The 26,851-nt window shown below is 47.7% G+C and overlaps 1 protein-coding gene across 1 annotated transcript in view; it reads left to right on the plus strand.

Moving 5' to 3' along the window:
* Positions 1-1,371: 1,371 nt before the first annotated feature.
* Positions 1,372-26,851, plus strand: part of ITGB3 (integrin subunit beta 3) — a 49,447-nt gene continuing 23,967 nt past the window's right edge. The window contains exons 1-4 of the mRNA XM_035030410.1: positions 1,372-1,440; positions 16,074-16,159; positions 24,394-24,589; positions 25,481-25,733. Coding sequence (XP_034886301.1) covers positions 1,374-1,440; positions 16,074-16,159; positions 24,394-24,589; positions 25,481-25,733 — 602 coding nt within the window. The 5' untranslated portion in view covers positions 1,372-1,373. The remainder of the gene's footprint in view (positions 1,441-16,073; positions 16,160-24,393; positions 24,590-25,480; positions 25,734-26,851) is intronic.

Genomic DNA, 26,851 nt, shown 5'->3' on the forward strand with positions numbered 1-26,851 from the left:
TCTGACCCAGGCGCCCTTCACCGGCTGGGGAGTCCCAGAGCCCGGGTCAGGAAGCCTAGCTACCCTTTGTGGGCTGGCTCCTCCTCTGTTCCCTTGCAACCTGCAGCGGCACTTCTGCGAATGAATGGGTGCTGCTCCTTTGGAGCGACCGGTGTTTAGGAGGTCTGAGGAGGAAGGACCCACCTCTGCAGAGGGCGGGGCTGGAGGAGGGGGCCGTCAGACAAGCTTCCATGGAAGAGATTACATCGGGCAGGTTTGGAAAGATAGGTGCAATTTTCCAGGTGGAAAATTTAGGAAGATCAATCAGACAGAAAGCCAGACAGGAGCATTTGGGAATGCGAAGTATCTTCCTGCGCGCTAGGGTGGGAGACGAGGCTCGAAAGCTGAGTCGGGGCCAGTTTTCAGGCATCTTGGGTGTCTCCAGAGAAAGCTCAGGGAAGCCCAGGAGCTGGAGAGACTTCCATGCTCTTTGATGGGTCAGGTCTTGTTTTTAGGGTGAGTCGAGCTACCCATCGCGTCGGGGGTACCAACCCCAACCACTGGCGGTCTCCTGCTCCCAGCCCTAGCAATTTGCCTCTTTGAGCCGCCTGAGGTTTCTGGACTGGAGAAGACCCAGAGACCCAGAGGAAGGATTGGGGGACAGGCAGAGAGTGGGAAGGAGAGCTTTGAGGCAAATACGATAAAGCTGTGAAGCCTGTGAGTTTGCGTTTGGAGGCGGTCTATTGACCGTGTTCTGAAACGTTTATCAGCCACTGTGTGCAAGCAAGCATCCGCAGAGAGAGGCCCTTTATGGGCATCCCTGCTTACAACAAGCTTGAGATGTCTCAACAGGCTTTCCGGAAAACCAAACTAACCCAAAGAAAAACTCGATGAATAATAATAAAGGACTAAACCGGTGCTCGGCACCAGAGTAAGCATTCAAGTGGTTTGTCAAATAAACAAATCAAAGTGTGCCTGAAGCAAACGCAAGGTCAGAGGGAAGTGCCCTTTCGTTCAGGTGACAGAGAAAGCCACATGGGCGTCTTCAGGGGGGCGACGGGGTCCGGAGAGGGGCCCCAGGCTCCCGGTTTTTCTAAGCATACCGCGTGTCCGGGCGCGCCCACGACCCCACTCCGGTCCCAGTCTCGCCGGGTCTGCGGGGCCAGGCGGACCCCGGCGGGCGGGCGCGAGGCGGGGGAAGAGCGGCCGCGGGTTCCCGCCGCCCCCTCCCCGGCGCAGGGTCCGGCGAAGCGCGCGGGGGGAGGGAGCGCGAGTCGACGGCCCGCCCCGTTCGTCCCGCCCACCGCGTCCCCTCCCCCGCTCCCGCTGCGGGAAAAGCGGCCGCGGGCGCCGCCCCTCAGTGTGGGGCGGGCACTGCGGCGGCGGCGGGCGCGATGCGGGCGCGGCCGCTCTGGGCCGCGGTGCTGGTGCTGGGGGCGCTGGCGGGCGGCGGCGGCGGAGGTGAGTGAGGCCCCGGCGCGGCGGGGACGCGGCTCCCCCCGGAGGCCGCGCCGCGCATCCTGCCGCAGCCCGAGCTGGCGGCCTTGGCGCCGGGCAGGCGGCGGGCCGGCCCCGCGCGTCTGCGCTCCGAGGGCGCGAGGCCAGGCTGGGGCCGCCGGAGCCGGCAGCCGGGGACCCCTCCGGCCCCGCGGTGACAGGCGTGCGAGGCGGGCGCTCCGGGACGTCGAAGCCCTTGGCCGAGTCAGGCGCCCGCCCGGGGCGGCCGGCGCATCTCCCGGGCGGCGCGCCTCGCAGGTGGTCTGCGGCTTGCGGAGACCGGCTGGCCGCGGTGGGCACGGCGAGCTGCGGCTTCCCGGGGCTGTTCCCGCGCGCTGCCGGAGGGATGTGGTTGTAGCTGCTCGGACGAGAGTGTGCGCGCGCGGGTGTGCCAGCTTCTCGACATGACCCTCTGTGTTACACTTTCTCCCAAGTTCTTTTCCTTAAGTCTTTTTCCTTGGTGGCTTCCCGCGGGAGCGGTTCGGAGCAGGGCGAGGGCTCTGTCTCCTACAGTGTCCGGGTGGCAGCCGTGCCTCTGCTGCCGGGACGACCCCGCGTCCGAGAAACCTCCAGAGTGTGCGAGGAGCCACGAGAAGGGTCCCTGGGACTGGCTTGGATTCCTGGCTTTGTCTCTCCCTGCTGCTGCACGCCCTATGCCAAGACGGTCGGCATTCAGCCTCCTTGGTGCGGGGAGCGGGTGGAGGGGCGGAGGAGGTTACAGCGCAGGGATGCTGCCCGTGGTCCTTCCGGAGCCCTGGTTACCTTCCCAGACAGAACTCTGGTTCCCCTGCTGGGGACGCACAAGTGTGCATATATGTACTTTTAATGAAAAGTGTAGTACTCGTTGTAAGACAATTTAAATCCCGCAGAAGGCATTAAGAAAGTTAAGATTTACTAAGTCCTTATCAAAGATAGCTATTCAGAAATACTTTGATGATTGACTTCAAGATCTTGTGTGTGTAAGAGATTATACAGGACAAGGCAACAGTATCTTTTAAAAACACTTTAATGAGGTATGACTGACATACAAATAACCCTATATATTCAGTGTATATGACTTGATGAGTTTGGAGATACATATACACCCATGAAACCATCACCACAATCTCTGAATGATGTCTTGGTGGAGGAGTTACAGATAATATATAGGGGGCTAAGTTGTTTTTGCTGAAGCTTCCCATGTGATAGATGCTCAAACAGGTCAGCTGATATCTTCAGCCTACAGTGAGCAGCCTGATGACCATGGTACCGAAATACAGATCTCCAGCCTTGTGCCCTAGGAGGTGTTAGAGATGCAGTTCAAATGCTGCCTGATGTTAATGGGGGCAATGGAGCTGTCTCCTCCAGATGCCTGCTCCCCTGAACTTAAAACATTAGTTGCTTTTCTTTTCACCTCTACAGCTTTCTGAATTTTGAATGATTTCTGAGTCTAACCATTGTATTTTCCTATAGTCTTAGAAGAAAGTAAAATAACATAAGATAGAGCCTAGCATGGCACGTTTCAATATTAGTGAAGATGAAAAGTGTACATTATTTTGGTGTCTGTCCCTCCACCCCTCACTCCTAGTATTTTTTGTTGATCTGATACAGAGTTGTAATGATCCATATAGGACTCCACTGCATTGACATACTTTAGTTTGCCATATCCTTTGGGAGATCTATTCACAGATTCGTCGTTATGATTGGGATGATTCCAGCTGTATGACGAGTTGTACTGAGCTGGCCCCAGGCTCCTTCTGCGAAGCAGGTTGGAGTAGTGTTTCAGAGCATGGGTTCTAGAGTTAGATCTCCAGAGTAAGAAGCCCCCAGTAAGAACAGTTTATCAGTGTTGAAGGGACACAGAGAGAGCTGGGTGGTGGCACAGAGAGGTTGTCCCAGAATAGGAGAGTCTGGGATGGGGAGAAGAGAGGCTGTTTGAGAGTAGAATTGAGTTTTGGAATTTACGTCCAAAGATGATCTTTTTAACTTCACCCAGGAGGTATTGGGTTTTGTGGCTTCCACCTACATAAGTCTGTATTCTAACCTGAGACCTAAGGGATAACAAGTTTTGTTTGCTGTCACCATCTAAGTTGATTAGTTCTGAGGTGAAGTGCTAATTTCTCCTCCTGAGTTTATATCCTAAAAACTCTCCAGATGAAGCCCTCTGCCTGGAGAGACATGGCAGGAAGGCTTGTTGGCTGGGGAAAGGGACAGTTATGGTTTTTTTTTTTTTAAGATTTTATTTATTTATTTGAGAGAGAGAGAGAGAAACAGCATGAGAGGGGAGAGGGTCAGAGGGAGAAGCAGGCTCCCTGCTGAGCCGGGAGCCCGATGTGGGACTCAATCCCAGGACTCCAGGATCATGACCTGAGCCGAAGGCAATCGCTTAACCAACTGAGCCACCCAGGTGCCCCAGGGACAGTTATGGTTTAAAGCCAGCCAGATGTGGGTTTAATTCTTGATTTTGTCTCTTATTGGCAGTGTGACCTTAGGCAAGTTACTTAATCTCTTGGGACCTCAGTTTCCTCATCTGTAAAGTGGAGAAAACAATACTTCAATGACTGTGCTAATTATAAAATAAGCATCCAATAAGTGGTATGTATTATTGCCATTATTATCCATGGTATCTACTGTGTATTGGAGACAAGCTATTACTGCTTCACACATGAGTGCAACCTGGGCTCGTGGAATGAGACCGATGGGGCCCCTTCTCCCACACCTAAGTGACATTCCCCCACTGGTGGTTTGGCATATCTCAGCCCCTCTCACCCAGCAAGAACCCACACAGAAGAGAGAGACCAGGGAGGAAGAGGCGCATACATGTGCTTTATCGACTAGAAAATCTTAAGTTCTGCCTCTGTTGAAAGAGGAAAGTAAAAGACATTCACAAGATTTCAGGTTGTGTGAGGAGAAGAACATGTCCATTTTGTTCAGCGCTCTAGGCCTGGTGCCTGAGACATTTGGCAGCCAAAATAAATCCTAGGGAACGCTATGAGAAGGCATCTAGAGGTGATGTGCCTCATTGGTAAGAAACCCAATATTTGAATATCTGCATTCATTCACAGAGGATCCTCAAGTGCTCCATCTGGGCATTCTGGAGAATTTTAGAATATAGCTGAGATCATGAATTCTTTGTGAATTTGGATCTCTGCACTGTGGTGCCTTAGACCTCTGTTTTCAGGGGATCCTCTGTGAATTCTCTGCCTTTTCCTCCCTCTCCTGGGAGGAGACACACAGGAGGGAAGCATCCTCCTTTACCCACCTCAAAACTGCAAATGGTAGGGGTCTCCTGGGGACGGCATCAGATGGGGCAAGGAGGCAACAGTGAGGAGGGGGAGACTGGATATGACTCTGGAATTTCCTAATAGAAATTCCTCCTCTGCAACTCCCCACCCCATTCAGGATCTCTGGTTATCATCCCCTCCCAGCCCTACGAATCCTTCTGCCTCTGTTGGCAGAAATAGCCAGGAAGCATGCCCACAGGAACCACAACTCATGAATCAGCAGACAGATAATTAACTGGGGAATGACTGAGCAGCTTCAGGGAGAAACCACTTGGCCTGACCCAGCCCCCTCTGATGCCCACAGAGCTGGCCTGCTACTTCACCCCATGGCCTCCCCTCCCTTCCCCCAAACCCTGGCCCTATCCTGAATGGGAAGATCATTGTGCCTGAAGGAACTCAGGTCGTGAGTGGCAATGCAGGTGGGAGAAGAAAAATGACACGGTCTATCCTCCCTGTGTAAACTGCTGCCATTTATTTAAATGTGAAACTCTTTAGCCAAAAAAAAAAAAAAAAAGTGTAAAAATCTCCCTTTTTTTTTTCCCCATGCACACAGTATCTCCAGGAATACTCTTTTTAAAGTTAGGTTTATTGAGGTGTAATTTACATGGAATAAAACCCATCCTTTTTAGGTGTACAGTTTTTTGAATTTTGACACACGTTTGGTTCAGTAACCATCAGCATAATCACGATACAAAATATTTCTGTCACCCCAAAAGGTTCCCCATTGAACTCCTTTGTTATCAGTACCCTATCCCCACCTTTAGTTCCTGGCAACCTCTGATCTGTTTCCTGTCCCTACGGATCCACCTTTTATGGAATGTCATATAAATGATGTCATAGGGCATGTAGTCTTTAAAGTCTGGCTTCTTTCACATAGCATGACACATTTGAGATTCACCCCTGTTGTTGTGTGTATCAGAAAGCAAAGGGTTTATCCAAGGCTACTTCGTCTTTCACGGGTACTGAGACAGTTACCCTGAAAGCAGGGGGACTATATCAGTTAAACCCGGATGCAGCTTTCAGTTTCTAAATTTTCTAACTGGATAAATGCATTTGGGCCATGTATAAGCCATTTGATTTCCCAAGTGCTAAGTAGTAATATCTTCAGGATATTGGAGAGGATTTTGCAGCAACCTGCACTTTTATTATTGGTCTGGAAAGCAATGTGTAGTTTGTGGCCAAATATGGTATGTCACAATCCTTGGGGCCAGAAGCTGTTAAGTAAACCTGGGGCTAGTCTACCTTTAAAAAAATTTTGTAGCATCTCTGAAAATACAAGTTTTCCTTTCTGGTTTTCAGTCACATTGTCACAAAAAGACTAGTCTCCCTCTCCCCATCATTTCTTAGTTCGGTTGGTGAAGACATTCCAACACTCAAGGAGAGAATGAGGTGAACTTTTTTTTTTTTAAAGGAAGTTGAATGCTGGAGAGTAAAATGGCTGGTTCCCCTTTAATTCTGTTCTCCCATCATGTTCACTATTAATCAGATGATGTGTTCTATTCAGATTTTCTTCCTTGTGTACATAATAATCCTTATGTGTGTCTGTATTCCCTTACCTAAACTTGTATTATTATTATTATTATTATTATTTAAACTTACAAAAGCCACTTCCTTTCATGCAGAAAAAACCCCAAACCTCAGGTGTGAAAAGAGCTGCGGGTCAGGAACTGAGAAACCTATATTCTATTCCCACCTGTGCAGGCTTTTTCATCAATTTGCTAGGTGACTTTGCACAAGCCATCTTCCCCCTGGGCCTTAGGCACTTGGTGTCTCAGGGACACCTGCTCCTCCCCACCTTCAAGTGGAGAAGTTTTTCTTTTAATTAATTCGTAACATGGAACTCCAGGTAAAGATTTCTTTGGGGAAAAAGAAAAGGGAGGTCTATAGTTAAAAAACAGCCTTGAAAAACTTTGCACCGGAAGAGAGCTCCAGAAGTTTGGCAGAAGGCACATCCAGTAACCAATTCAAAAGTCCCTGTAGTCAACCTTAATTTCTTTGCTAACTGGGATTCTTGGATAGAGAAACCAGGGCCTATGAGACCCACCCATGGTTGGGGAGCCTACATTTAGATGAATGCCAGGTTAGAAAGTGAGACAGGACAGAGGACATTTAAAATCAGCTTTAATTTTCTTTTAGCTTGTAAATGTAATTCAGTTTGTTGTGTAAAAAAAAAAAAAAAAAAAAAGTCAAGCAATGCAGAAATAGAATAATGCAGAAAGTACCAAGTCCCTCGTAGTCTTGTCCTTAAGATAAGTGCTGTTGACAGTTACTCTAGTTTTTTTTCCTATATATATCACCATAAACAGTTATTTATCCTTACTGTTATTTCTCAAGTAAGATCATCCACAACAGGATCATTGTCACTCAATAATATATCCTAAGCATCTTTTCATGTCAGTTTGTAGCTTTCCATTATTTATCCTAAGAGTTACAATTCTAGCCAGCACGCATACTGTTATATGGATGTAGCAAAATTTACTTAACTGATTCCCTGTTGGCAGACAGTGGGATCATTCCCAGTTATTTGCTACTACAAATAAAACTGCAGGGAATGGCCTTGTTCATTGTCTGCACCTTTGTTCAAGTGTTTCTACAGGCTCAATTTCTTGAACTGAAGCTGCTTGGTCAAAGGACATGAATATTTTACATTTAAATTTTAATAGGTTTTGCCAGATTGTCTTCCAAAATGGTGGGAGCAATTTGCCTTCCTACCAAGATAGGAAGTGGGGGATGGGGTGGGGTGGGGAGCAACGAGGACTGGTGGCATCGCCGTTGCCTGCTCTCCATACCCACCAGACATCAACTGCAGGAGGAGAAGTAGCAGAACTGGAGTGCTGGATGCCAAGGAGGTCACCAATAGGGCACTGCTGGGCCGGGCCCCAAATAGAGCTTGGTACGGGTTTGCTTCTTCTCTATACTGAGTGAGTCAGATGGGAGGTGGGGCCCGTGCTGATAAAATTTTCCAGAGCTGGAGAATCAAGTCTCCACTAAGCTATTAGGAAGAAATGGACATTTGTGCATTGTGTGTGTGTGAGGGGTCTTGGGCCCTGGGATGCTGGGCCTCCTAGAGCATTAGTCATCCGTGATGCTTTCTGGCTGGAATATATCCTCCCAGGGCTGGCCGCACCTTGAAGATCTTCTAATCCAACACTGTTTGCTTTACAGAGAAGCACAAAGGGGAGACCCTGAGAGTTGAAGTGACTTGCCCAAGGTCATCCAGCTAGTTTCGGGGCATTGGTAGGGTCTAGTCCTGGGGACTCTTGTCTTCTGGCCCCGTGATTTCTTCAGCATATCCTGTTAGATGCAGAGGGCCTGGGGAGTCTGACCCTGAGGCGGGGCTGTGGTGGGGGTGGGGATGGGCATTCCCAAGGCAGGAAGCAGTTAGAGTGAAGGTAAGGAGGAAGGAAGCCAACATTTACTGAGCCACCACCGCAGGTGGTTCTTCCGCTTAAATTATCTCATTTAATCCTAACAACGAGTGAGGTAAGGATTAGGTGCATATTTGGGAGCATGGGGAAAGGAAGCAGCGGTTTGGGGTCTCCCATGCTTGGCTGATGTGGCTGCATTAGGCCTGTTAAATACTAGGGAGCAATTCTGAGTCCTTGAATAGAAAGTGAAAAAGTCACTGGACCTTTGAACCCCAGGGAGATGACAGGACCTGCCCGAGGTTACACAGCCAGCAGAATAGCACAGATGTCTTTGGACTTGAGATCCGCCTGCGGCTCTGCACGTCTTCCCTGCCACGTCCACTGTTACACAAGAATCATGTTCATGGTTTTACCTCCGCTGCCCCACGGTGTTGCTCAGGGACTGGGTGTTCGTTTTATATGACAACCATATGGAAGACAGACTCTGTCCGAGGCGGGCCTTCTGCAGTGTCCTGCACATGGCTACCGAATTAACCCAGTTGGAGATGATCACCAGGTGTGATCTGGCTTCACTTACAAGGGCAGGGCCCACTGGCTGAAGAGTCAGTGAAAAGGGCATGGCCAGTGATCAAAACATTTGAACTTTGTCCAAGGGGATCCACTTGTCGGGGACAAAATCCATCCTGTCTTTCTGCCCTGCCCCGCATGCCATCCATCAGTAAGGCCCTGGCATGTAACTAGGGTCTGACCACACTATTAACCCCGCTGCACTCCCAATCCAAATCCCTGCCATCTGTTGCCTGGATTACTGTATTAGCTTCCTAACTGGTCTCTTTTTGTCTTGTTACCCTTATGTCTGCTTTCCTCTGAGTGGCCAGGATGATCTTTTCTCTGCTCACCTCTGCTCAGACTCCCCTAGTGGCTTTCCATCACGTGGAGAATGAAAGCCACGCTCCCTTCCGTGGTTATAGCTTCCGTGTGTTCTGGTCCCTGACCACTACTCGAGCCCCTTCTCTGCCTCATTCCTCCTCCCTCTCTCTTCCTGCTATTTCTTTAACGGGCTGAGGTCCATCTAGCACTTGTCGGGATTCTTTCTGGAATGCTCGTCCCTAGATCTTCCTGTGACACACTCCTTCATATCATCTTGAAATATCAACTCAGAGAAGTCTTTTTTTCTTAAAAAAATTTTTTTATTTGAGTACAGGTGACACACGTTACGTTAGTTTCACGTGTACATAGTGATTCGACATCTCTGTACATTATGCTGTGTTCGCAAGTGTATCTACCATCTGTCACCAGGCGGTGCTATTACGATAATACCATCCACGATATTCCTTATGCTGTACCTTTTATTCCCAAGACTTACTCATTCCATAACTGGAAGCCTGGATCTCCCACTCCCCTTCACCCATTTTGCCTGACCCCTTACCCCCCTTCCCTTTGGCAAACAGCACTTTGTTCTCTGCATTTACAGGTCTGATTCTGCTTTTTGTTTGTTCATTAATTTGTTTTGATTTTTAGATTCCATATATAAGTGCAATCATACGGTATTTGTCTTTCTCAGTCTGACTTATTTCATTAGCATAATACCCTCTAGGTCCATCCATGCTGTCACAAAAATTGGCAAGATCTCTTCCTTTTTTTATGGCTGTGCAATATTCGTGTGTGTGTGTGTTTTACATCTTTATCCACTTATCTATTGATGGACACTTAGGTTGCTTTCATATCTTGACTACTGTAAGTAACGCTGCAATAAACATAAGGGTGCATATATCTTTTGGAATTAGGGTTTTTGTTTTCCTTGGGTAAATACCCAGTAGTGGAATTGTTAGATCATATGGCGTTTCTATTTTTAATTTTTTGAGGAACCTCCTTACTGTTTTCCACCATGGCTGCACCAATGTACATTCCCACCAACAGTGCACGAGGGTTTGCTTTTCTCCACATCCTCGCCAACACTTGTTATTCCTTTCCTTTGTGATTTTAGCCATTCTGACAGATATGAGATGATATTTCATTTTCGGTTTTGACTTGCATTTCCCTGATGATGAGTGATGTTGAGCATCTTTTCATGTGTCTGATGGCCACCTGTAGGTCTTCTTTGGAAAAATATCTATTCAGGTCCAGAGAGGCCTTTCTTGACCACCTTCTCTAGAAGGGATTCCTTCCTCTCATTGATGCTATTCTTTAGCTCTGTTTTCTTTTTAAAAAGCATTTGCCACTGTTTGAAATTGTATTTTGTAGTGTATTTTTTTTTTGTCTTCTTTTTTGCGCTAAAATTTAAGCTCCACAGAGTAGGAGGCTTGTTTCAACCATATGCCTCCAGTGTCTAGGAGAGTGCCAGGCACAGGTAGGTGCTTGATGGATATTTGTTGAGTAAGTGAATGAATGAATGCCAACATCACTGATGTATGTTAGTAGAAAAGTATAAAGCCAAAGTACCCACTTTCCCATTATCTATAGATGGATTAACCATAGCAGTTTTCATTCCAGGATGGCTTTTTTTCAATCATGCAAAGTATTTCAGGGCAATGTTCCTCAAAATCATGTCATAGATGCTATGGAAATGCAAACCCATTTTGTATTAGCTTCTTAGGGCTGTTACAACAGTGTGGCTTAAAGTAATGGAAATTTATTCTCTCTGGAAGCTAGAAATCTGAAGTCAAGGTGTGAGCGAGACCATGCTTTCTCTGAGACTCTGGATAGAATCCTTCCTTGCCGCTTCCTATCTCTTGGTGGTGGCTGATCCTCTGGCATTCTTTGCCTTCCAGTTGGGTTACTCCGATCTCTGCCTTTGTCATCACGTGGCATTTTCTCTGTGTGTCTGTCTTCACATGGTATTTTCCCCTTACAAGGACATCCGTCATATTGGGTTAGGGCCTCCCCTACTGACCATATCTTGATTACATCTGCAAAGACCTTTATTTCCAAATAAGGTCACAGTCATCAGTACTGGGGGTTAGGACTTCAGCATACCTTTTTGGGGGCACAGAATTCAACCCATAACACATTTTAATATTGGTAGAAGCAAATTATACACCAATGTCTTCTGATGTTACATACCATATTTAACTGTGATGTGCTTAAAACAATTTTTTTTTTTTTAAATTTCTGAAATTAGGATGCATCCTACATCCATAGTCTTAGGTATGGTGAAATGTGGTCATTTGGATTGCCTGCCATTTTGAGTAATGCTTACTGGAGCTTTGTGCTCAGAGGTATGTGTTGCCTTGAACTCCACTTCTCCTGTCTCCTTCCCATTCCTTAGATTACTGAGCTGCTGCTCCATGTAATGAAGGAAAAAAAATAAAATAAATTTTCTTAGCAGCCTGCTCTAGAAGAAACCACTTGTGAATCCATATGGCAGTGAGCATGAGATGTTTTGTTCTTGGATGACTCACTCAGCCAGGTGACTGCAATGGAAGATCAGGCATGGCCTGAGTCACCCGGTGTCCCCATGGACCTCATTGGGAAGTGACCAGTCAAGGGAACTCAGGCCAGAACCCCTCTCTGGCAGAGAGGAAGATAGTCTGTAGTATATGCAGTGTGCATCATCCTCCCTTCCCACTAAACACCTCTCCGCTTGACTTAGCACTCTCCTGAAATTCCGTGGCCTCACTAGGGTGGCCCGTTCCTGCTTTCTGACATCCTGTCTCATTGGACAGCACGTCCCCAAAATAGCTCTCATTGACGCATTATGACTTCCGCTTGTTCCAACTCCCTTCCTTGTTCCCTCCCCTTTTCCCTCCATTTTTCCCATCCTTTGTCTCTCTTCTGGTTCTGTGATTTGGGCTGATGTGCCAAACCACAGCCTTTCCTTCTGCTGTCCAGGCAAACTTTCTGGCAGTCTCATCTAGCTTTTCTAATGGGCCTCCTCCTCCCTGCCAGCCCTCCTAGGTTGGATTTTTGAACACTAATCTTCCTGACTCCATTTAGAAGTTAGATCTGACAGTTGATCATTTTACCCTCATCTGGTGCTTGCCGGCTCTGTGCTCCCACCGCCGCCCCGTTCAGGGCACGCTCAGCCGTGTGTATCGTGCAAAACACCCACCTACCTTAAACAGCTGGGGACTCAGGATAAAAACAGCGAAGGCAAACACAATAGCAATGAGAGCTACTGGAGCATCAGCTGCCTGCAGTGAGCCCTTCCTGTGTGCCCGCCCTTTGGGCCCAGAGTTTGACAGGGATCGGTTCATTGAATCCCTACAGCCACCCTGTGAGGACCAGGGCCGATCCACCTTGTTTCCTGGCTCTGGCTAAACCGTGGGAGGAAATGGGTGGTGAGGGTGGCTAATTCTTTTCAATGACAAAAGTTCTGATGAGGATCACCCCTTTTCCAGCGGGGCTGAGTCTGGGCCCTTGAGGCTAAGCAGAAACATAGCCTTATGAATGACTGGAAACAGAAGCCCAAACTCCTTCCACATGTTCAGGAAGGAGGGGTGGCCTCAGAGCTGCAGCTCATTGAATTGGCATGGCCCAGGCGTAGAGACTTCGGATGAGTCAGTCACTTTTAGCCACTGCAATCCAGAGAACCTGCCCTTGGTGGCAGGTCTTGGTGGGGGTTATCATCGGGGGGATGGCTGGTTCACACGAAATCAGCCTGTGATTCACTGAGAGAGGAGGTAAAGGAAACTGGCTGACACGACTCCCTAAAGAACAAATCCCAGCAGCTTGTCTCAACTTCTGGGGTCAGGGGCTGCCCATTCACTGGGAGGGGCCTGCTGTTATTTATTTCCTATCTGGCAAGGCTTTCTATTGTGGCTACAAGTCAAGGACTCATAGGCAAATAAATGCTAATTTGAGAATGAATGGATGGAAAAAACGGAGAGACAGGGAAAAAGTTTGCAGAGATAATTTGATGTGCCCATACCTCCCATGGTCCTCTCTTCTACCTCTTCCTGACATCTCCTTGTGCTTCTGCTCCTCCCCACCCCCAGTGAAAATCGATGGCATTTATGTCCAGAATTACCCCCCTGGATGCCGATTCCCATGGAAACTTCAAGGTGGGAGGCAGAGACCTAAAATAGTTCAGGCTCTGCTCCTCTCAGAGCTCTTTCAGTAAGGCCGTAAGGGGGGGGGGGGGGCTATGCTCACATCTGGCTGGGAAAAGAGCCACTGGGAACTGAGACATGGCCAGGCGGCCCTTGCAGGGGTGGAAGAGGCCTCCTGGGTGCGTCGTGGGATCTGAACCTTGAGGCCTTCTGAAGCCAGCAGCTCTGGGAAGATGGGATACCTTTCTTCCATTATAGATAGACAGTGCCTGGCTGAGGGCTGCCCCAGCTCAGAGGTGGCCTTGGAACCTTAGAGCCAGGCTGGGAACTGCTGCCATAATTCCCCACCTCACAGTCCTCATGCTCGCTCGGTGAGGGTGTAGTTCACGTCAGAGGCTATGGCCCAGGGGTCACTGCTCATGGGCTGGTAGCAGCACCCCACTTGCAGAATTGTGCAGTTGGGAAAGGCCTTTGAAGTGAGACAGACTCAAGCTCTGAGGAAGTCTGGGGCTTCCAGGATTCCACATATGATTCTGGTCTTTTTAGGAGAACAATGAAAGTTTAAATTGTCAGAGGAACAGTTTCAACCCATTTGCATGTCTTATATTGGAATTCCATGCATAATTTGGAGACATGAGCTCGGTTGCTTAAAAAACAAAACAAAACTGATCTAGTCCAATGCCTCTTCATTTGCTCCAATATATATTTATGGAGCATCTGCTTTGAGCAAGGACTGGGGCTCGCCTGGGCTGGCCTGGGCTGGACAGGGCAGGCCCTATGGGGCTTAAAATCTATTGGGTGGCAGTGTTGTTAAGACAGATAGACTAATAATTGTAATATGTTAGGAATTGTTGAGCAAAGAGACTGGCTGAGAGGAGTTAAATGACTCGCCTAAGGCCTCATTAATAGTGGTGACTCAGTTAGGACTGCAGTCTATTGATTGGGCGCCTACGCTTTCTGTTAGATCCCCCTGACCTCTAATGAGGCCCTGAGGTGTATATCATTAAGATGTAATGTTTAAAGAGTTAAAAGTATGATTACCATACAAATGTAACGTGAACTTGTGTCGAAGTATTTATTCAACTTAATTAATGAGGGAAGCAGTAAGATGTTAAGATTAGTTTCAAAGAAAATTCAGGGAAGGGAGGGGACCCTGGCTGGCTCAGTCAGTAGAGCGTGCCACTCTTGATCTTGAGGTTGTGAGCTTAAGCTCCACCAAGACCTGCCACCAAGGGCAGGTTCTCTGGATTGCAGTGGTAGAGAGATTACTTAAAAAAAAAATCTCTAGAAAATTCAGGGAAGGGGAATTTATAGTTGGTCGGTCAAAAGAACATTGAAATTAGTTATCTGACAGTTTTGAAATTGGTTAATGTTCTACAAGGCAATAAACCCTACCCTTCAGAGGTACCTTTGCTACCAAATTATTTGCATTGTTGTTGGACAAGAATCATATACACTGTTCTTATCAAGAATCATTTCCACTGTTACTGGTTTTCTACAAGGTAACCTCTACCCTTACAGAGTTATAAAATATCCTAATCACTAGAAGTCAAACAATGGTATACACCCCTAGAAAATCAGGTAATCCATAAGTATGGTGGGTCTACTTGTCCACACCTTGCGTTACATTGAAAGGACACCTGGTATTTCCTTTGCCTATTTCCAAATTTTGGATAATTTTTCTCGACAATAGTGTGTGTGTGTGTGTGTGTGTGTGTATACACACACATTTTCTGGGTATGTTTTGTCTAGATGTTGGAAGGGAGTTCAGTCACACTATAGTAAAATGGACTGAGACATTCAGCTTGATGAGAAGTTTTGGGGGCACTGGAAGACACCCCATTTATTAGGCTGATTTCCCTAAAAATAAATTTGTTGGTCTTACCAGCTGGGGGTAAAGGGACTGCTTTAAAAAATTGGATGAAGGGCCTGGATCATGAGGGGGAATGTATCTTCCTCAGTCTGTTCCTTATGTTGGAAAAGGCCTTCCTGGGGGCACTGCAGAAAGAGGAGGTTTACCTGGCTGAGCCCAGGAAGCCTGGGCTGGGGGAAGAAGGGAGGATGAGAGCTTCTGTCTAAGCAAGTGCGTGGGGTTTGCTTCCTGGCTCAGCTTCTCTGGGTTATTTTGGTCCCTCTCTTTGTCTCTGCTCTTCCCCCCAGCTTTTTCTCTGTCCTTTGACCGTGTGAAGACTGTTCACATTTGAATGGCATTTTGTAATGTACCAAGTGCACAAATCCTGTGAAGTAGATATTACTGTTTTCATAAAGGTTAATGGAGTTGCTCAAGGTCACGACGCAGCTAGGAAAAAGAGCCTTCCGAATTCAAATATGGGCCTTTCAGCTCCAATCCATGTCCTTCCAGCTTATCTCACTCAGGCTTTTCTGACATTTGTGGAGTTGTCCCTGGACCATTCTACACCTTGACCCGAAGATATATGTATTGGGAAGCTTGAGCAGGTTTCAGAAGATTTGCTTTGTCCTGCCTGGCCAGTGGAACGTTCCCTGCCCCCACCCCCCCACCATATTTAGGCTGTGTGCTCATGTTAGTGCATCAGGGCCTTGGATCCCCGTGTAGGGGCTGTGAAGCGATCACTAGAATAATTGGAGAGAGGGCACATTGCATTGTCCTGGGCCTCAGATTTTCCTATGCACAACGTAGGTGTCAAACGAGTCGTTAATTAAAACCTTTCTGTCAGTTATGACCTGACACTTAGGGTCCAGGGCTCGGTCTTGCTCCAGCACTTGTCATCATTGGGGCCTCATCAGTGAGGATGGTGATGAGTTTCTTCTGACCTTTCTCATTCTTTCTTTCTAACCATACAGCCTTTGGTTGGTGAATGTCCGGGGTATGGTCAGACCTGCTGTGTGCATCTGAGAGCTGTAAATCTGGGTGTTTGGGGATGTTGGGAAGGATGGGGCAGGCCAGTTACCCTTTTCAGGCCAAGTGGGTGCTAATGCTTTTGTCTCTGTTGCAGTGTCCAACATCTGTACCACACGAGGTGTCCGCTCCTGCCAGCAATGTCTGGCTGTGAGTCCCGTGTGTGCCTGGTGCTCGGATGAGGTAAGGAGACATACGACCTTACTGCTTCCCCAGGCTCAGCTGCTTTTGTGCAGGAATGGACCCAGAGGGGCATCTCCTTCCTGTTAAATACACAAGCCCCTTGTTCCTTCGGAGTAAAGCTAGGGTGAAGCCTTCCCATTGATGGATGTCAAAGTGAGCTGTCATGGGGTCGTTGCTGGGAATGCCTTCCAGATTCTGCTGTGTGGCCCCCTAGCATGAGCCAATTTTGGTTAGGTTCCTGGTCTCACTGTAGCCATTGTCCCTCCTTACCACACTTTGCTTGCTTTTTGTTAGGGTGGAGCGCCCCAGGGAAGCAGGGCTTCAGGTGTCAAAATGAGAGGCAGCAGACGGTTCTTGGTATAGAAGGGATGCTGGCTTACAAACATTCCAGAAGGTTTTTTTAAAAATTTTTAAAAAGATTTTATTTATTTGAGAGAGAGAGAGATTGAGAGAATGACTGGGAGGAAGGACAGAGGGAGACGCAGACTCCCTGAAGAGCAGGGAGCCCTACGCAGGACTTGATCCTAGGACCCTGGGGTCGTGACCTGAGCGGAAGGCAGATGCTTAACTGAGTGAGCCACCCAGGCACCCACATCCCAGAGTTTTTAAAAGGCAAATAAAGGAGAAATCTTGAGCTTCCATGGCGGGGGGGTGGGGGGGGATGTTCAGTCAGAGGCTCTCTTCTCTTTTCCTCTGTGAAGTTTGGGCCCCCACAACTTTACCTTTTCCTCTCTTTTATTTTCCTCCTTCCTTCCCTCTCTTAAGTGTCAATGAGAGAAGGTGCTGGGCCAATTTGGTGAGGCTAGGAGGGTGACAGGAAGGGGTTAGTTGTGTCTAGGCAGAGGGTTTGTTGTGTCTGGGGCCCTAGGGAATGAGTGTGTCTGAGGGAATGGCTATGTTTGTGGCCGGGATGGGAATTTGGAGCTGGTGAGGGCCGGGGGGTGAGTGTGGCTGGAGAGATTCCAGTGATTACAGAGTCTGAGGCTGAGTCATTGGCCAGGGCCTCCAGCAGGTGGTTACCTGAACTCCTGGCCCAGGCTGCTTCCGGGCTACCTGAGACGTCCTCTTGGTCACAACAGCACGTCTCTGCCCTCTGCAGTTTTAGGACTGCTCCAGTCCAGCCTCCTCATTCTCTTTGCTTCTCTTCCCAATCTGCTGAGTTTCCTAAAAAGGCAACCTCCCTGGCAGGCTGGTGGGAGCGTGGGGTGTGTGTGTTTGGGGGGCGGGGCAGGGAGTGGGAGCTGGGAGGCTGTGTTTATCCCTGGACAGGAGGATTGCCAGGAGGTCAGCCCAACACACTACTCTGCCTCTGTACAGTTCAGCACGGGAACTGTTTCCAGAGGCAGCTGCCCAACATCTGGGCCACATTGACTTCATTTAGCAGATGAAACATTCCCTGGGGCTGCGAGTGAGGGGTGGGGAGGGGGTGGGTCAGTCCATCCCCTCTACCCCCACAGGTTCTCCACCCCTCTGGGCTGAGCTCGCCACTCAAGTGTGAGGTGGCCTCCTCCCTTCTCAGTTGCCATATCCTCCTTCCCTTGTTGCCATCATAATATCGTTAAGCTGCTTTTGTAAGGAAGCTGGAATTCTGCAACTGCATCCTCGAAGGTGGGAGAGCTTCTTGGATTGGATGGCCTGAAGCTGGCTGGAGCAGATGGGTAGCCAGGGGAGAAGAGTCACTCCAAAGATGCTCCCCGTTCCTTTTCTCTCCTTTTCAACCCAGAGTGAGAGGAAACGCAGGCAAGTGTGGCTGAGCGGAGTCTGGGGATAAAGAAAACACACTCTTGGAGTGTCTGTCACACCTTTTGATCGGCACAGGGACCAGCCCTGTAGCTGAGGTATGTGGAGGCCCAACCAGACAAAGCCATGTGACCAGATTTTGGAGATGCAAGTGTAGAAGATTTATAGATGACCAGGGTGTATTTTGTCCTCTGGGGCAGACCAGGGGAGGACATGGGGGAGAAGGTGCAGGGTAGGATCAAAGCGTAAGGTGGGACCTGCCTAGGAATGATGGGGGAGGGGGTGGGGTGAGTCAAAGAGGAAATGGGTGCATCATGGACCAAAGAAAACTGATGAGTAGAAGTAGAAGGTCCAATAAGATATTCTCTGGGAGCATGGAATATAAACAGGAAAGTGGGGGAAGCCACGAGTTTAGTGAATGACTACAACTATCTCTGGGAAAGGAGGAGGAGGGGAGGAGAGATAGAGGAGGAGCCCAGTGTGGGGCAAAGCGTGTCAGCCAGCCTCCTCTGAGGAGGAGTGGGAGGTGGGAATCCTGGGCCGTAACCTGAACATGACCGCTGTTTTTTTGTTTTTTCTTTTCCTGAGGGCTTCCCCTGCACAGGCCAAGTTTAATTGCTGAAAGTGTCTTGGCCATTGACTTAAAAAACCAGAAGTGAACTGCCTGGGCCATTTTGAATGTGACTTGTTGAATAATTGACCCTAGAGGGCCTTCTGCTTCTGCCTCCCCTACCGTGGCTGTTCAGGCAGGGTTGGCAGTGTCTGGAAAAACAACTGGTTGGGCTCAGCTTTTCCTTGGTCCTAGAGGACAGCAGCTCTGGGTGTGTATAGCAAGTGCTTGGCCCGGTCATAGGAAAACATAGCCAAAGTGGATGAGTGCAGTTTTGGGCCCATCTGCATAGGGGGTGGGGTTACATACTGATATGGGAGGGGGTTGTTGCCTCTGGGCTGTGAATGTAGCGAAGAGGCCAAGATCACACAGAGATTCAACTCATGGTCTTGGGCCTCACTGGTGCCATGTTGGAATCTAGAACCTTCCAAACTTGCCTGGTTGTAAGAATCACCTGGGGTGCTGGTTAAATAGAAAGGTTCCCAGGATGGATCCCAGACCTTTTGCATCGGAATGGGTTGTTATGATAGCAAGTTTGGCAAATACTGCTGATCAAAGGGGCTGATCTGGGGTCATGGTGGAAGGAGGTGGAGTTAAGGCAGCTAGATAAAGTATAGGACACCCAGTTAAACTTGAATGAAACAACAAATAAGTTTTGATATAAGTATGTCCCAAATATTTACTAAATTTGGCGACTCTAAGATGGAGGGAAATACTAGGAATTCTTACACAGTCCTGAGTACACATCAGAAGGTGTACCAGCTCACACTTGGCCTTGACAGCCAAGGATGAACAAAGAAGAATGGGTTTGGGTCTAGCCAAGTAGAAGACTCCAACAGGAGTGACGTATTTCTTCTCTGCATCTGTGGGGGACAGGTGTGGGGCCATTATTTAATTCCTTTTTAGTCACAACATAATTTTGTTCTCACTTCTCTGCCGTTTTTTCTTTCTATTTTTTTTAAATCCAGAGTTTAAGTGTTTATCTTGAGAGTTTTGCTCAACTTGTTATTGTAAAAATAAAAGTATAACATTGAAAGTGCTCCCTCCCATATACAAGAGGGTATGGATACCAATAACCATAAATCAAAGTGCTTTTCTTTTCTTCTCCTTCTTTCTGTCCCTTCCACACTTCTCTGCATGCTCTTGTAATTTCTTGTCCTCACTGGATGTCCATCAAGAAGACAATGTTAATTTATTTTGGTTGGAGGTGTTCTGGGGGAAAAATAAGTAGCAGACCCTACTGCCCCTTGTCCTCCGAGAAAAGAGTATGCAATAATCGTAGTAATTTTAATGGTAATAGTAGAAAAGAGTCAGCTTCTATATGCATTTATTTGTTTATGTCCTATCAAAAGGATTTGAGTATATTTCACTTATATCGAGATTTTTCATATTTTGAAAGCATTTCGTGTTCACAGTCTTATTTGACCCCCTGACTAAGCCTGTGAGATAGATAGGATAATGACAGTTTTTCATGCTTTACTTTCCCAATGTCCAAAATGGGATGAATGAAGAATGGAACTAATAGCATGCATCACTCTCCCAGGAGAGGGAGGGGGTTCAGCTCACACCATGCGTGGGCTAGAACCTCCCACCTCTGTGCTCAGGATCTTCCCCTGGGTCTTGGTTATTTCTGCCCTTTTTTGTGTCACATCCGGTTTCACTTGGAACTAGGACTTTAACATTCCTCCTCCCTCCTTCCAGTTGTTTCTCTGAGTAACCTAGAGACATTCCTCTACCTTCCCAGTCTGGGTTATTAAGAAAGGGAATGTTGCCCAAGTGTGTTGAGGTCACTGCCTTGGTATCTTTCTGGGACAGAAGGCTCTCAGGGAGAGCATGACTGAAGAGCAGGCCTGTTATGTTCCTGACCTCTGATGTCAGTGACCATAGAGGGAGGGAGGGAGTTTTTGTTTCTTAGTGTTTATATTTCTAAGGAAATTCATAACAAAGCATAAGGACTGTCAGCAGGGCTTAGCACTTCAAACCTTCTTGTAATAAGCACTGTCATGTTAGGAAGCAGGGAGTCAGGAAACCCCCTCCAGAACATTCTCTCCCTTCTCCAATGCAGCTTAAAGATACACAGTGGCCTTGCTGCTGTCGTTCAGCCTCTTGGTCTCCCCTTCTCTCTCCCCTTCAGTATCTGTCTTAGTCCTGGAAAGGATCAGCTCCTCCATGCATCTTGGTCTATCCAGTCATTGCCTTTTTTGGAAGGTTTTCTCCCCAGGGCTTTGTGGGCAGTTGGAATCAGAGATAAGCTAGGGAGTGCTGTGAGTAGGAGACTGCTTTCTGAGGGAGAAGGATTGGGAGAGCCCTGCAGGGGCAGCAAGAGCACTTTGGGCACAAAAACTCCACGAGCCCACAAGTTCTCCCCTCTGCCATTCTGTCCTTGGCCAGGGCTGGGAACAGGGAGGGCATTTTCATCTCCCTTGGAGACTTGGAGGATGCGTGATGTCCCCACTGGAATCTTTTGAGCCAAGAAGGTTAAGTCTTAGGCACTGTTTCCCATTGCTGATGCCATTTATCCACCTCATACTTGTGAAGCTGAGTGGGAAAGAAGGAAGCTGCTGGCTTCCAGAAGCTTTTTTCCCCAGGCCCAGGAGAGTCCTCATGCTGTTTGTCTTAGTCTATTCAGGCTGCTATAACAAAAATACCATAAACCAGGTGGCTTGAGAACAAACATTTATTTTCCACAGTTCTGGAGGCTGAGAAGTCCGAGATCAAGGTAGCAGCAAATTTTGTGTCATAGTGGTTGTCTTTTTGCTATGACATGGTGGAAGGGGCCGGGGAGCTCTCTGGGACCTCTTTTCTAAGGGCACCAACCCCATCATGAGGGCTCCACCTCAAGACCTAATTACCTCCCAATGCCCTACTCCTAATACCTTTAACATCTGAATTCTGGGGGGTACAGACATTCGGTCTATAGCACTGTTGGTCTTCTTGTTCCCACCCACCTGGGTAAGATTTTCAGCCTATCAGACAAGGGCTGGGCACGAGAGGGAGAGAGACTTTGGGTATCAGGAGGGGTTTTAGGCTATGGAGTCCTGATTTTTTGAGCATGGATGGTTCCTTGTGGCCAAATCCCTCCCCTGGAAATATGGCTACCAGTCACCTGCAGGGGCTAAGGAGGCAGAACGTTCTCTGTCCTTCCCATATCTTCCACATCCCCATCTTGCCTTCTGTTCCCTAACTGGGCATTCTCAGGTGTGGTCTTTGTGGGGCCATTGCTTGTATACTTCTGTTTCTCTGCCTCGATTCTCACTCTACACAGCATTTAATACAAACTATCATTTTATGAGGATCATTTCAGTCAGACAATCTAGTTAGCACCTCACTTCTGCCATTCTTAGCGCTGGAACTTTGGGCAAGTTACTTAACTTCTCCAAGCCTTAGATATCTTTCTTGTAAGATGGGCTTCCTCATTTGTGAAGCCTCCAAGCCTCAGGTTTTTCACTTGTAAAATAATAATAATAGTTCTAGCATGAGAGAACTGTAAGCGGGAGGGTTGCAGGAATCCACATAAACCACTTTTCACAGAGACTGACATGCAGTGAGTTTTCAATAAATGTTAACACCAGTTTTGGGGCACCTGGGTGGCTCAGCTGGTTAAGCGTCTGCCTTCGGCTCAGGTCATGATCCTGGGGTCCTGGGATCGAGCCCCGCATCAGGCTCCCTGCTCAGTGGGGAGTCTGCTTCTCCCTCTGCCCCTCCCCCACTCATGTTCTCTCTCTCTCTCTCTCTTGCTTTGCACTCTCTCTCTCAAATAAATAAATAAAATCTTAAAAAAAAAAAAACCCACCAGTTTTCCTGGGATATTGGTATGGGTTATTCAGCTGACTTCTGGAAACGGTTGTGAGAGGGGGTAGGTAGGGATGGAGGCGAAGATTGAGAGCCTGAAGGCCTAAATATTGTGAAACAGGCCCAGGGAAGAGTTTTCCAGCTTTCTGGCCAGTACCCCCAACCTGGCAAGGAAGGAACTCTCATGGACTGTGCCCACACAGTGCTGGCTCAATGTGCTGGATGTCAGAGCAGGGAAGGGCTGAAAATGCCATGTCACCTTAACCCCCTTACCCAACAGGTGAGAGAACCAAGGCTCAGAGGGGTGAAGTGATGAGTCTGAGGGCACAAGGCTAGCTAGTGGTAGACCCAGGATGGAGCCTGTTTCCGGCTTTCTTTCCAGCAGCATGCCTCCTACTCAGTGCTCAGGTGTAGACACACACAGAGCTCTGGAGAACCGTGAGATATACACCAGGGTGTTTGGAAGGGACTCCATATGTCCACGGTGAGAGAGGAATCTTAAAGTGAAGTGATAAGATAGGCTCTGGTCCGTGCCTGGCATCATGGGATTTGCCCAAGCTTGTGGAGTTTATTCATAACTAACTTATCCAGGAGCTATTTATAGAGCACCTCCTAACAATAACTTTTATTGGGCGCCTGGGTGGCTCAGTTGGTTAAGCCACTGCCTTCGGCTCAGGTCATGATCCTGGAGTCCCGAGATCGAGTCTCGCATCGGGCTCCCTGCTCGGCGGGGAGTCTGCTTCTCCCTCTGACCCTCCCCCCTCTCATGTGCTTTCTCTCTCTCATTCTCTCTCTCTCAAATAAATAAATAAAATCTTAAAAAAAAAAAAACAAAAAAAACCCAATAGCTTTTATTTATTGAGCACTTATCCTGCAGCAGGCACTAAACTATGGGTTTTATGTGCATTGTCTTGGGGCGTCTGGGTGGCCCCGTCAGCTGAGTGGCCGGCTCCTGATTTCGGCTCAGGTCATGATCTCAGGGTCCTGGGATGGAGCCCTGAGCTGCACTTAGGGAGAAGTCTGCTGGAGGTTCTCTCCCTTTGCCCCTCCCCCCCACTCTCTCTCTTTCTCTAAAATAATAAATAAATAAATCTTTATATGCATTGTCTTATTTAGTCCTGCATAACATCCCTGTGAGTGTGGGCTTTTATTATCTTCATGTTATAGCTGAGGAAGCTTCAGTGACATGCCCTAGGAACCAGCTAGCAAGAGGCAATGCTGAGATGTAGTCTCTGCCAGTCTGCTGCTATGCTCTTAGCTCCAACTCTGCTGCCTCCCAGTCCTTGCTCCCCCTCCCACCTTTGTGGTGACTCCTGGGGTGGGTGCTGGGAAGAGAGAGGGGACAGCTCCTGCCCTCAGGAATCTCACACCCCAGCCAGTGCTTAACATAGTGGCTTCCAACCTGTTTGACCCTGACCTAGAGAAAGAAATACATTGTATATCTGCATGTATTATATCCAACTCAGAATATATAAATGTTTCACGAAACAGTATTTACTTTTACTATTTATATGTGTTAATACTTTCTTCTTTTTTTTTTTTTATTTGAGAGAGAGAGAATGAGAGAGAGCATGAGAGGGAGGAGGGTCAGAGGGAGAAGCAGACTCCCTGTCGAGCAGGGAGCCCGATGCGGGACTCGATCCCGGGACTCCAGGATCATGACCTGAGCCGAAGGCAGTCGCCCAACCAACTGAGCCACCCAGGCGCCCGTGTTAACACTTTCTATTCTATTCAGTTGCATTTTATTGAATAAATTGATGGCTGAGACCCTCTACACTGATTTTGGGGACTCACATGTGGGGTGCATTTCAGTTTGAAAACTGCTGGTATAACAGGCATCTTATAATACTGACCCTCTTCCTAACTACCAATCCATGAACAGGCACTCGCCCAACCTTTCTGGTGCCTCAGTTTCCCCCTTCTGTACAATGGGCTATCTTAGGAGGGACCACCCTGAGTTCACTTCTGCTGACTTAGCTCCAGAGGGTGGGCTGGGTGGGCTGGAGGCTGTTGGGAGTCGGCCAAGCCTGCAGGAGGCAGAGAGCCGCAGAGCTCCAACCACAGGGCTTCACCTGGGGCTCCTGTCTTACAGGCCCTGCCTTTGGGCACTCCCCGCTGTAATCTGAAGGAGAATCTGCTGAAGGATAACTGTGCCTTGGAGTCCATCGAGTTCCCCATCAGTGAGGCCCACATCCTGGAGGCCAGACCCCTCAGCGACAAGGGCTCCGGAGACAGCTCCCAGATTACTCAAGTCACCCCTCAGAGGATTGCACTCCGGCTTCGGCCAGGTAGGGAGGGGGCTCTTTTCAGAGAGAGACCCTGGACAGATGGGCATAGGGCACAAGGTGGAGGCCTGAACCTTGGGGAAGTAGCTTGCAATGGAAATGAGGTGGGAAGAGAAGGATGTCAGGGGCAGTGTGGGCCGGATAATGCAGGAAAATGGAAGGTAGTGGAACCTGAAATCAGAAGATCTGAGTTTGAATTTTAACTGTCCCATAGATTAGCTGTTTGACCTTGGGCAAGTTACTTAGTCCTTCTAACATAGTAGGAACTCAACAAAATGTCTATTACTTCTTTCCCCCAATGCCTGTTTTACCTAAATTGGTAGCTTTGTGTTGAGGCTTGAATGAGATAAAAGATGAGAAAGCAATTTGTAATTGTAAGCCCCCTTTCCAGGTGAGATTGGGGCAGGGGCACCAAGAGAGAATATAGGGTCAGGAGACCTTCAGGGGAGGAAGGATTAGGCTATGGGACAGACTTTTTGAAGCTTTGATTTAGACTTTCCAATTATATCAAGAAGATTTAACCAAGTCCCTTTCTTGTGCAAAGCATCTGATGGGAGCTATGGGATTCAGAGAAGGATGGGACAGAGTTCCTGCCTTTTACAGCATCTGAAGTGTAGTGACTGCCAAACCTCTGTGACTCTTGGGACCCAGAGAGTTAGACAGATGGGCATTTAGAAAGGGTAGAGAATTTTAGAATAGAAAAAAAAAAGAGGTTAATAATCAGAGGATTAAGCAGTTGGAAGAGGAATAGAATGGCAAAGGGAGAGGAGAAGGAACCAGGGCTTTCAAGTTTGATTTGATCAAGAAGTTACATCATCTCAACTGTGTCCAAATCCACTTATGAAGTCTTAGAGGGAGAAAAAGGAGAAAAACTAACATCCTCTTGGCTTCCAGATGATTCAAAGAATTTCTCCATCCAAGTCCGGCAAGTGGAGGATTACCCTGTGGACATCTACTACTTGATGGACCTGTCTTACTCCATGAAGGATGATCTGTCAAGCATCCAGAACCTAGGCACCAAGCTGGCCTCCCAGATGCACAAGCTCACCAGTAACTTGCGGATTGGCTTCGGGGCTTTCGTGGACAAGCCCATGTCACCATACATGTACATCTCCCCACCAGAGGCCCTCAAAAACCCCTGCTATGAGTAAGTCCCTCCTGTAGAAGCCAGGGCAGCATTCCTCCCCTTTGTCTCAGGCAAGTCCAAGTTCTGCTTCCTGTTTCTAGCTCTAGGATAGCTTTGTTGTGGCCATCTGGCCAAATCATACCTCCTTTCTACCTTGGGCTTCCTGTCTGGCAAGTGAGCTGGCCTGTGGATCTGGAGTGTTGTGTCCATAGAATCCAAGGCTGTTTGGAGTGTTAGTAATTGCCAAAACCTCTATGACCCTTGGGACCCAGAGGATTAGACAGATGGGCATTTAGAAAGGGTGGAAAATTTCCAGAAAGAAAACTAATCGCCTTTTGGCCTTGGTCACAAATAAGTAGGAGATTAGAGAGAATGGGAGGGAAATGAGATAAAAAGTAGAGAGAAATTTATGGATAAGTAAATAGAGGAATTATGATTTCAGAAGGATTGATTCCATTGTCCTCCTCATCATCCAGAGTATGAGACGTACAGAGCTAAAATGCAAGGCATTATGTCCTAGAGGAATATAAAAAGAGTAGAAATGATATTTATCGAACCTTCTAATAAATTCAAAAATTGTTGAGTATACCTCTGTTGACACTTTGGCTTACAACTGAATGAATGGCTTATTTATTTAATTGGTGGAGACTATAAAAATGCATGGAGTATAATAATTTAAAATGATGGTTATTGAGCCTGACAATATACAAATTTACTTTTTAGTTTTCATAATTATATGATGTACCCTTTCAACCTGTCTGAGTTGTAAAGTTTCCCCAGTAAAGGTGTCAGCCATCAATTAAGCCACTGGGCTGGGGACAGAAATGCTCCCATCCAGCGCAGATCTATCAGTTTGTTGATGGTTCATGGACATTAAGTTATGGATGAACTTTTGCTTTATCATTGTGTTACTGTTACTTTAGAGAAGTGTTAAGCCTAAGGTGATAGCAACAACTATCGAGTCTCACTCTGACGTAAGTGCTTTTCATGAATTAACTCATTTAAGCCTCAAACAGCTCTTATGAGAGATGACCAATCATGTCCTCATTTTTATAGAGAAGCTTGCCTACAGTCCCTTGACTAGGAGCTGGGACTTGAACCCAGGCAGTCTGGTTCCACAGCTCACTGTCTTCTCTTCT

This window comes from Mirounga leonina, unplaced genomic scaffold, assembly GCF_011800145.1.
Source record: "Mirounga leonina isolate KUSES-001 unplaced genomic scaffold, KU_Mleo_1.0 Mir_364, whole genome shotgun sequence".
Lineage (NCBI taxonomy): Eukaryota > Metazoa > Chordata > Mammalia > Carnivora > Phocidae > Mirounga > Mirounga leonina.